This window comes from Phascolarctos cinereus, unplaced genomic scaffold, assembly GCF_003287225.1.
Source record: "Phascolarctos cinereus isolate Bilbo 61053 unplaced genomic scaffold, phaCin_HiC Scaffold_726;HRSCAF=1367, whole genome shotgun sequence".
Classification (NCBI taxonomy): Eukaryota; Metazoa; Chordata; class Mammalia; order Diprotodontia; family Phascolarctidae; genus Phascolarctos; species Phascolarctos cinereus.
Window position 1 is genome coordinate 417886591 of NW_027556098.1, and position 12023 is coordinate 417898613.

General features: G+C 38.5%; 1 protein-coding gene across 3 annotated transcripts in view; it reads right to left on the reverse strand.

Annotated features, from left to right (window-relative positions):
• Positions 1–12023, reverse strand: part of LOC110219743 (putative small intestine urate exporter) — a 107823-nt gene that overhangs the window by 78247 nt on the left and 17553 nt on the right. For all 3 annotated transcript variants that reach the window (XM_021003359.2, XM_021003356.2, XM_021003360.2), the window contains exons 4-7: positions 8018–8251; positions 7841–7928; positions 7400–7486; positions 2325–2443 (exon numbers count right to left, since the gene is read on the reverse strand). In XM_021003359.2, the coding sequence (XP_020859018.1) occupies positions 2325–2443; positions 7400–7486; positions 7841–7928; positions 8018–8251 (528 nt within the window). The remainder of the gene's footprint in view (positions 1–2324; positions 2444–7399; positions 7487–7840; positions 7929–8017; positions 8252–12023) is intronic.

Sequence of the window (12023 nt, forward strand, 5' to 3'; positions counted from 1 at the left end):
AGTCCAATCCTTCTAATTGTGTTCATTTGCCTTTCTGTTATTAGTGATTTGGAGCATTTTTCTCATGGCTTCTGATGTGTTGACCACTTGTGACCAATATAGGTGCAACTTAAGGAACAGCCCTCAGAGCCATTCAATTCTGATTGCATGATGTCGAGGAAATAACATTGAAGGTGGCTACAGGAGACTTGGATCCAGACAGCTCAGTCCTTTATTAGCTGTGTGACCTGAGATAAGTCTCTTTATTTTATTGGGCTATAGTCTTTTTTTCACCTGTTAAATAGGGATAGTAATGTTGTTACTACCATTACCTGTTGTTATAAGGATATACATAGATAGATAGATAGATAGATAGATAGATAGATAGATAGATAGATGATAGACAGATAAAGATATATAAATTTACTTTGTAAAGCATTAAAAACTATGGAAAAGTAATCATTATTTTTAAAAATAATTTTTGCCAATATTTTTTATTTTTACATTGCCCAAATTTCTCCCATATCTCTCCTCCTCTTCTTTTTCAGAGAACCCTCTTGTATAACAAAAAAAAAATTTAAAAACAATAGGAAGATGAGAAAAAGAAATCAGTAAAACTGATCTGTATATGGCAAAAGTCTGAAAATGCCATGTTGTACACCTCTCATCTCTGCAGTGGGGTTGAGGGAGTTGTCTTCTCAATATCTTTTCTTTGGCCAAACTTGGTTTTTGTTATTCTGAAGCATTTACTTTTCTCTTTTCTTTTCATCAAATTAAAGCAGGTCTTATTTATTTGCTTTGCTAGTAGCTTTCAATAAAATAGCTAGAAAAGAAAGAATGTATTGAGGTGCAGAATATTTCAAAGACTACAAGGTTATAAAAGCAAAGGCATATTTTCAGTGGAAAATCATGCTGTGGATGTCTCTAATATTAATTTTGTGCTCCCTTTAGATTAAGTAATATGTTAGAGGAAAAGAAAGTCCCAGGTATTTATTCTAAGTTTTTTACTTCCCTGCCCTCTTCTCTGTTTACAATATCAGTTTGTATTTTTATTATGTGTTGTTATACCAGTTCTAACAGTACTGCTTATATTCATTTACTGAAGAGAAAATGATAGGGAGTAAAAAAATAAAAAAACATCTATATAGAATATCTATATAGAAACTTCTCATATGCTGAAACTTTGAAAAATATTGTAGTACCTCTTAAGAACAACTCTATGTTTGACTTAGGCCAAATCCTCAGCATTTTGGAGTTCGGTGTGTTAAAGCATTGAGCTTTCTCAGTTTTCCATATGAAAACCTATCCTAATGTTTTCTTATGAAAACCTTTTCATTGCTAGCACCTTGGGTGTGATGTTCAGGTAGTCTTGCCATTTCTTAAATTCTGTCTCCTCTGGTTTTTGGTCATTTGTTTTGCTGTATTTCACATTTCTTCAAGTTTCGTGGTCCTTTGGCTTTGTTTCAAACATTTTTGTTGTCTCGTGTAGTCATATCTTCCATTTGGGGCCCATTTTAATTTTCACTGAGTTCGTTGTTCAGGTAAAGTTTTGTACCTCTTTTTCCAAGCTGTTAGCTCTCTTTCCAACATTCAGTAGTTTTGTGGTGGTTGTTTTTTCCATTTCCATTGTTGTATTCATTTTGTATATTGTTTTCTTGGCTCGGCTGACTTCTCTCTAATCAGTTCATGTAGCTGTTTTCATGCTTCTCTGTACTTATCACACATGTCGTTTCTTACAGCTCTGTCCTATGCCTTTACATTCCTGTGTCACGGTTTGTTTAGCTATTCCTCAATTCATGGACCTTTTTGTTGTTTCCAGTTCTTTGCAAAAAGCAATCCCATAAATGCTTTGGTGTACGTGCCCCTTTAATGGTCATCATCATCTTCCTTGAGGTATATGCCTAATAGTGGAATCTCTAGGTCAAGTGGTATTGACAGTTTAGTCACTTAATTCACATAATTCTAAATTGCTGACCAAAATGGTTGTACTAATTCACAGTTCTCTCACAAGGTGCTTATCATTTCACAACTTGTTCAAAACTAACTATTCCCATCTTTTGTCATTTATGGAAATTTCTGGGTGTGTGGCAAGACTTCAGCATTATTTTGATTTTGTATTTTTCTCATTATTAGTAATGTACAGCATTCTTTACAAGGCTATTAGTAATTTGCAATTTGTCTTTTGAGTACCATTTCTTTATATCCCTGGACCACTTATCTATTGGGAAATGACTTTTGGTATTTTACATATTTGTTAGTTGTTCACATGTCTTGGACACGAAATCATTATCTAAGAAATTTTATACAATGCCTTTTTCCCAAGCCAGCTGTTATTTTTAACACACCTGTTCAGCCAATGAAGAAATAATGTATTCTCTTTCACTGTCACTTACAAATGGGTGTTCCCTAGGGTCATCGTAAACAAGAGAAAACCAGATAATAGAGAAGATGCAGCCAATGCCTCCTAGGGAAAAGAGGACCAAGTTAATGCTTTTCCAGTTGTGTCTTATTTGATAGGACTCTGCCCCAAGTTGACATGCTCCCACTCCCATCTTGTAAAAGCCATCACACACAGAATTCTATTCATTTCTTGATGAGCCAATATTGCCCTTTTAGTTTTTGATTTTACCCCAGCTCACTCAGCTTTCCAACTCACATCATTATTCTCCACTTATCTAATTCTCTAAGTTTGACTCTAGGAGCACCTCCAAAGTGGCAGACTTTTATTATCAAGCAACGTGTTAAGTATCACAGGTGGCAACAGAAATTAGAGTAATGTCTTCTTTCCTATGAGTGAAGCTTAGCATAGATCGTTCTGAGAACTGTTGCCAGGTTTAGAAATGTTTAAGAAATGATCTGTAGGAAATATTAGTCAAAGGTTTTTTTTTTAATTGCTTAGAGTCACTCCTTTTTATTGAATTTGTTACATGGGGCAGATCTTGGGCTTTCAGACTTAGGGAACTGAGGTTTCTTTTCACCCAAATTTTGAGCCCCTGACATAGCCCCAGCTTGTAATGCTTGGTAAAGCTAAGAGGCAGTAACAAAATAATGGCTTATTATTTTTACTCTTTATTAACATATGCTCAGAAAAAGCACAGATTACTCTGGGGTGCTCTGAAGCCTCATTGAAGATAATTAATCTGTAGTGAGGTCCATAAGTTATCTTTTTACATGAAAACAATAAGATGTCACAGTTTATTCTTCGTACATTGAAATGTGTGTTTCTTGATGATTGTTAAATCTACGAGGAAAAGAAATTTAAAACATGTCTGTTGTTAAATCCATAGACTTGAACCTTATCCAGAAAATCAGTGGCCCCTTCTTTAGAATCTCAAGCAGAGGTTTGTTGAAGGCAGCTCATCCCCTGAGAACAGATAATCTTGGAGTGATTTTGATGAGCAGAAGCCATTGATGCAGATGTTGGAATTTACATTGATCACTTTACATGATTCTTGACTATTGCTCAGAATTCCCTTCACTAGTGACACCTTTTTAAACAGTGTGTGTTAAGAAGATCTATTTAGTTGAGGCAACATGGAGCACCAGTGATCTCTCCTTGAGAGATTTCTTCATAGTTAGATAAACTAGACCTGATTGAAATGCTATCAGCATCATTTCCATGTTGATGAAATCTACCATTGCTTACCTGACTGCAATCTATTCTTATACTACCTTTCTCTCTGCTTTGCAATCTGAAACCCTGGTCTTCATATGTGCCCTGACCCATCTTGACTCACCGGCTCTTTCCCAGCCCATCATTGTTACACTACACTGTCCTCCTTTGCCCATCTTGAAATGATTGTGAACCACTTCAATGACATACTTTTCTTGAGTCCCTTACTCCCTTATCATATTGCTGACCTTGCCCTGCAAACCCTTAGTCTTTGGTCACTTCACTCATATCCTGCTTACACTCTTATACATGCCGATGAATGAAGGTAGGGGGGAAAATCATGGAACTATGTTGATGGGTTACACTCAAAATGTATATATTCCATAGCATCAATAAATTTGTGTTATGTGACCTCATCTGGGAGTTCCCTATGACAATGTAATTCTTTCACATTTCTTTACTCAGCTCACTATCCTAATTACCACAGTAGCTCTCTCATTCCTCCTCAAACCCATGACTCTCTGACTTCCCATCCTCTCATCTGAGAATCTTGCCTCATATTTTACATAAAAATTGAGGCCATTCACTCAGAGCTCTCTCTTCCCTCCACTTCATCTCATAAAACCCAGATGCCTTCTGCAGCCACTATCTCCTTCTTCTTGCCTCTTTCACGTGAGTAGCTCTTCTCCTTGCCAAGGCAAACCATTCTACATGCATCGTGATCCAGTTCCACCCTGTCCTTTCCAGCACACTGTCTCTCTATCATCCCTACTCTCTCATTTATCTTCCATCTCCCCCTGTCTGCTGGCTGCTTCCTTACTATCCACAAACATGCCCATGTCTCTCCATCCACACTCAAGAAGACTGTCTATATTACATGTGTCAGCTGCTTTTCCTCTCACTCTATTCTTAACTCTCTACAATCTGGCTTCTGACTTCATCATTCAAATGCAACTGCTATATCTAAAATTAGTAATAATCTCTTTTTTTTGCCTTTCTTTGATGAGGCAATTGGGATTAATTGACTTGCCTAGGGTCACACAGCTAGTGTCAAGTGTCTGAGGCTGGATGTGAACTCAGGTCCTCCTGAGTCCAAGGCTGGAGCTCTATCCACTGTGCCACCTGGGTGCCCTAATAATCTCTTAATGGACAAATCTAATAACCCTTTGGGAAACTACATGGCACAGTGGATAAGGCACTGGGATTGGAATTAGACTCATCTTCACGAATTCAAATCCAGCCTCACAAACTTACTAGCTATGTGATCCTGGGCAAGTCACTTAACCCTGTCTAACTCAGTTCTTTATCTACACAATGAGCTGAAGAAGGAAATGGCAAACCACTCCAGTATCTGTGCTGAGAAAATCCCAAAATAGGGTCAGAAAAAGTCAGACATGATTGAAATGACTCAACAACAATGACCTTCTTACGATCCTCATCCTTCTTGGCCTTTGACCTTGACAATGGTGATCACCCTCTTTTCTTTGATATTCTTTTCTTCACAGGTTTTGGTGACACTGCTTCTGCTTTCTTCTGTTTCTCCTCTTACCTATCTGACCACTCCTTTTCAGTTTCCATTGCTAGATCTTCATCCAGGTCCCTCCTTTTAACTCTGACCCCTAGTCTTTTCCCCTTTATAGTATTTCACTTGGTGGTCTCATTAGCTTCCATGGATGCAATTATCATCTCTAGGCTAATGACTCAAATCTCCTTATCTAGTCTTGACCCCTCTGCTCTCTTTCACTCTTGCATTGGTAACTGCTTATTGGACATCTTGAACTGGGAGTCCTGCAGACATTTTAAATTCAACATACCCAAAACTGAACTCATCATATTTTCCCCCAAACCTTCCATTCTTCCTAATTTCTCTATTACTGTGGAGAGTCCCACCATCTCTCCAGTCCCCCAGCCTCAAGACCTAGTGTCATCCTTGATCCTTCACTCTGTCTTACCTTCTACATGCAATTTGTTACCACATCCTGTCAATTTTACCTTCATTACATCTCTCCTGATGCTCCTGTTATTCATGAGAATGAACCCCAAAGCTTGAAATTGTTTTGGAAAGAATTTTAATAGGTTGCTTGGCATGCAGAGAGTGAGAAGAAGGTATGGATCCCTTATGGGTCTCTGTAAGATTTATGTTTTATAGGGTTCAGACAAGAATATCAGCACAGGAACTGCTAATATTCAGTGGTGCGACTTTGCAGACAGGACAGTTCCCATGCAACGTCCATTGAGATGTATATCAATAAACATAAACATCTAAATTTGGGAACCCAAAAGGCAAGAATTGGGTTGACCCAAAATAAGATCTTAGTGGTGTCTAAGCATTTCCTGAAGCCATCCAACTTTTCTGGAGTGTCTCTGAGTTCAGTCTGACTTGTCGAGCAAGCTTTTGGGCTGGAGAATTTCTAGCCCCCTGAAGTTAAACTCAAACAATATGATAATTAATGTTTTCTGAACAACATAATAAAATAGTTCCCTACACCCCCTTCTCTTCTGACACAGACACAAGTCTGATGTAAGCCGTTACACTCTCATACCTAGAGTTGCAATAGGCTACCGGTTGGTCATCTCTTCACAAGTCTTTTCCTACTCCAGCTCAGCTACCACTCAGCTGTCAAATTGATCTTCCTAAAATGGAAATCTGACTATGCTATCCCCCAACTCAATGAACTCTAGTAGTTTCATATTTGCACGCTCAAATACAAAATCCTCTGTTTGGTTTTCAATGTCCTTCATAACCTGATCCTCCCCTACTTTTCTACTCTTTTTACAACTTGTACCACTTCATCACTTCTCTCTGCCCACCCCATCCCACATCTTCTGTAATCTGATGATACTGGCTCCTTTGCTGTTCCTAACACACAGCACTCTCCATCTCCTCACCCTGGGCATTTGCATTGGTTGTCCCACATGCTTTGAATACTTTCCCTCATCTCTTCTTTTTGTTGTTGTTCAGTCATTTTTCAATTGTGTCCAACTGTTTGTGACCCCATTTTGGGTTTTCTTGGAAAAGACACTGAAGCAGTTTGCTATTTCCTTCTCCAACTCATTTACAGATGAGGAAAATGAGGCATATAAGGTGAAGTTTGTTGCTGAGAGTCACAGAGCTAGTAAGTGTCTGAGACCAGATTTGAACTCAGGAAGGTGAGTCTTCCCTACCTCAGGCCCAGCACTCTAGCCACTGTACCATATAGCTGCTTCTGCCTTTTACCCCTAGCAAAAATTCCACCTTCTACAGGAAAGGTTTTAGATCCCTCTTAATTCTAGTGCCTTCCCCCTGAGATTATTTCTAATTCATCCTATCAATAGTTTGCTTTTACGTAGTTGTTTACATCTCCTCATTAGACCATGAGTGCCTTGACAGCAAGGAGTATTTTTTTGCCTTTCTTTATATTCCAAGCATTTAGCACAGAGCCTGGGATATTAAATACTAGTTCCTTGACTGACTGAATACACATTTGCAAAATAGGCAGGCCAAGAATGTTTTTAACTTTTTTTTTAACATCCTTTTTAGAAGCAGCTGGACTCTAGTAACCAGAGCACTGGACAAAGAATGAAGGCAAACTAGTTATATTGATTCAGCCACTAACTTACTGTGTGACCTCGAAAAGATTATTTCAACTTTCTCTAATTTTCCTCATTGGATTAGAAGTTTGAGTAAAATTCTTTCTTGTCTTTTCTAAACTTAATTACTTATGAACTTTTAATGTGGGATCTACCTGGATATCATAAGGGATGCAGATTTTCAGGAATGAAATCCTGAAACATGGAAACAGTTGGATTTGAGATGAAGTCACTTACCAAATATGTAGAAGATACTTGGCCAGCCTGGGGACTCACAGAGGAAACCACCCGCGATGACCACAATGAAATTTCCCATTGTTGTACCTGAGTTGAAGATTCAGAGTAAGTTCAGGGTCAGAGCATTAGAAGTTCAAGTTTCTGGGGCTTTCTTTAAACTATTGGAATTAAGGAGGGTGTGAATAACTCGCATTTTCAATCTGCACAAAATTTAAGATTAAGTAAGAAAGGGGAACCAAAGTATTGTGTCTCTAGCATTCCAGTTTTGTGCATGAATTGGACCAGATGACCATTGATGTGCTCTCTAGCTCTTAATTTCTGTGATTCCATTTTATTTATGTTCCTACCTTCAAGAACTCTTTTTCCAATTACACCAAGATGGAAGTGGGAAAGATAAGGAGGGATAGAAATGTAATACAGCTGTTATGATTGGGTCTTTACCAGATAAACCAATGGTACTTAGTTGAGTACGTTCCAGTGGTGGAGCCCATTTTGGCCAAAATGCAGCTAGAGCACTGAAATTCATCCCCTGAAATCAAGATGAGAAGACATTTTGAACTGTGAATGAAATTGAGACATGATCTGTCTTACTCACCTACTTTGAAGGTGTGCTGGTACCTGAGACAGGCCTTGTACTATCCTTACAAGAAACAAGTAAGGCAGTCCGGAGTCTGCTGCTAATGGTGTCAAGAGGCTGAGAACTGAGCAGAGAAGTAATGATAATCCAGCTATTTTCTTTCCTCCAAGAACTCCAGAGAAATAACCACCTGGTATTGTTGTGATAACTGAACCGTAGAGTATAGCACTAAGGAGGAGACCCTGGATTTCTGGGTTCCAGTCATATACTGGTACCTGCAAGATAGGGAAATGACTTTTTTTTAAAATTAATTTATTTTGATTTATCAACAGTCAGTTCCATAAGCTTCAGAGTTTTAAATTTTTCTACCTATCCCTTTGTACCTCCATCCCCAAGACAGTGTACAATCTAATATAAGTGACACATATACATTTCTATTAAATAGATTTTCACATTAGTGATGTTGTAAGTAAGAATTAGAACCAATTGGAGGAATCATCAGAAAAAGGAAACAAAACACAACAGAGAGAGAAAAAAATAGCAAATAGTATGCTTCGATCTACTTTCAAAGTCCATAGTTCTTTCTTTGGATGTGGATGGCATTTTAATCAATTCTGCTCTCCACTTCCATTTTATGGGAGAGTTTATCCCATTCACATTCACAATTATGACTGATTGCTATCTATGTCTTTCTCTCCATTCTTTTCCCCCCATTTATGCTTTTGTTTCACCTTTATCTTTTTCCCTGCTCACTAGCGCTTTGTTTTTGACCACTACCCCCTCAGTCCCACCTCTCTTCTTTTAGACCCCTCCCTTTTCTTCCCCTTTACCCTTACTACTTCTTCCCTCCTTCTACTCCACCTCCCTTTTCTGGGAAATGGCTTTTTAAAATGGTCACCTTGTAAGACAGTCTACTGTTCAGCTAGCATCTGAGAGTATAGTTCTGGAATTGGGGTGTGTGTGTGTGTGTGTGTGTGTGTGTTTGTGTGTGATATACCAGGATCATACATTGAGAATTCAAAGGAACCTGAAAGATCATCAAGTCCAACGTTCATTTCACAGACAAAGAAATGACAACTAAGAAAGGTTAATTGGTTTGTCCAAGGTCACACAGCTTGGATCCTTCCCCAAGCACAATGCTTAACACACCCATAGCACTTATAGGTGAGTCTTTTGCCTTATTTTGCCAGGAGCAAGGTCTGGATGAAAGTAGATGAAAATAGACATCTTCTACTGGAGATGTCTAGTAGAAATATTAGTCTCAACCTGTCCAAAACCAAACACTATCTTCCCCTCCTCACCTTCTCCATTACTGTAGAAGGCAATATCATCCTCCTAGTCCCTTGGGCTTCTGGACTCCTCACTCCCATATCCAAGCTATTACCAAGGCCTGTTGATTTCACTTTTGAAGCATCTCTAATATAGTCCCCCTTCTCTCCTCTGATACTGCCCTCACACTGGTGCAGACCCTCCTCATTGTTGTTATTGTTCAATTGTGTCTGACTTTGTGACTCCATTTGGGATTTTCTTTGCAAAGATACTAGAGTGGTTTGCCATTTCATTCTTCAATTCATTTGAGAGATGGGGAGACTATGGCAGACAGGATGAAGTGACCTGCCCAGGGTCACACAGCTACTAAGAGTCTGAGGCCAGATTTGAATTGAGCAAAATGAGTCTTTCTGACTAGGGCACAGTGCTCTATCCAGTGTACCACCCAGCTGCCCACAGACCCTCATTCCCTCACACAATAGCTGCTGATGGATCTGCCTACAACAAGTCTCTCCCCACTCCAATACATTCTTCATTCAGCCATCAAAGTGATTTCCCTAAATCTCAGGTTCAATCATGTCACTCCTCTTCTCAATAAACTTTAGTAGCTCTCTATGGCATCTAGGATCAAATACAAAATGCTCTGTTTGGCATTCAAAGCCCTTCATCACTTATCTGGCTCCTACCCTGCCAGCCTGCTTGTACCTTACTCCTTGACAAGTACTGTTTGATGCAGTGACACTGGGCTCCTGTCTGTTCTACAAACCCTGAATATCTTGACTCTGAGCATTTACTCCCATTCCTAGAATACATGGCATCCTGAAGTCAAGCTACTGGTTTCCTTGGCTTGCTTTGGTTGAGAATGAACAATAATTCTCAAAAAGGATCAAACTGACATCACTATGTTAAGGTCAAGGTACGGTATGTCTGACTATAGCCGATGAAAACAATATGAGCTCGGAAGTCTCTGCCATAGGTTGGCCACAGATAATTCATATGAAAATTCAGAGTAGAGACGTTTCTAAATGTGTGCACCTCATGTTTCTTTTGAGCTACTGCAATTCTGTTTTGCTCATAGAGCATAGCACTTTCATCAATGTAGGGATGCCCTGCTGGGGTGACTGGTGCTAGTGTCTTCCAAGTCTCCAATCAATTCCAAAGTTCTTCAAACACCTTTAAAATATCCTTCTATTGCTTCTTCTTATCTCTATGTGAGCACTTGCGTTGTGTGAGTTCTCTTAGACAAATGTATGTTTGGCATTCAAAAATGCAGCCAGCCCATCTGAGTTGTGCTCTCTGCAGTAGAGTTTGAATGCTTGACAATTCAGCTCAAGAAAGGGCCTTCATTTTTCCCTGGAAACCTTCCTTAACCTCTTTTCACTGCAGTGCCATACCTCTGTTAATTATTTCCTGTTTATCCAGTATATAGCTTGCTTTGTAGATTTCTTGTCTGGTTGTTGTTGTTTCCCTGTTAGATTGTAAGCCCCTGAGAACAGGGAGTGTCTTTTGCCACTTTTTTTACCACACCTATGACTTAGCACATAATGGGTGCTTAATTAATGCTTATTGATGAATTGACCTGGAAATTCTGGATTTTAGATTTAATATAGTGTGGGGTTTTCTTTTTGAATCTTTTAGGAGGTGACTGGTCAATTCTTTCACTTCCTACTTTTCACTCTTGTTCTAAGAGATCTGGGCCGTTTTCTTTTATGATTCCATGAAATAGATATATCTAGGCTCTTTTGGGGTTTTCATGGTAGTCTAGTAATTCTTAAATTACATTTCTTTTCCAGTTCAGTTATCCTTGTTCTGATATGCACCATGCCCCTCCCCCCCCATTTTTCCGTGTTTTGACTTTGTTTTGATATTTTTAGTTGTCTCATGGAGTCATTAGCTCTTGTTTAGTTCATTGTAATTTTCAAGGCATTTGTTTCTTGAACAAGGTTTTGTGCCTTTTTGTGTGTGTTTTCCAGATGAAGAATCTGAAACAATCAGACGTTAAGTGACTTGCCCAGGGTCTCTATGCACTATGCCACCTACCTACTTTTTTTTTCAATGTGCATAGCAGAACATAAGAAAGGATTCAGTACATACAGAAATAAATTTCCATATCAAGAAAGCCTATATAACAAATACTATGCATTGTGCTGAGAGCTGTCCATCTTTTCTTCACTTTCTTGTAAGTTTTCTTTTGTTTTCTGCTGCGTACTTTTTTACTTTGTTCTTTTTTCCCCCTTCCTCTCCCTAGAAGCCTACAATTAAGCAGAGATATGCATGTGTGTCTGTGTGTGTATTTGTGTGTGTGAGTGTGTATGCACCCATAGACATACATGCACATATGCACCCATAAAGAAATATATATATATATATATGCATATATACATATCCATGTACATATACACTTACATTCACATACATATACTTAGATATCTACAATCGTACTCATATGTAGACACATACATTCATATACACCTATGTAAGACTGTGTTATACTTGTTTGTCCTTTGTTTCTCTGAGGGTGAATAACATCTTCCTTCACAAGTCCAAGTCTTTAGATTTTTTCTAAGTCCATCAACTCATTGTTTCCTATACCATATCAACATTCCAACCTTATGCTAGCTAGCTATTTTAAATAGCCTAAAACAATATTGATTAGTGTGGCATAGTTTCCCTATTTTTCCCTTTTGATTAACTCTATTTGAGTTTTAACTTTGTCTGAGATCATGATTACTATCCCTGCATTTTTTCCCTAGTAAATTCTACTCCTGTTTATGTGTA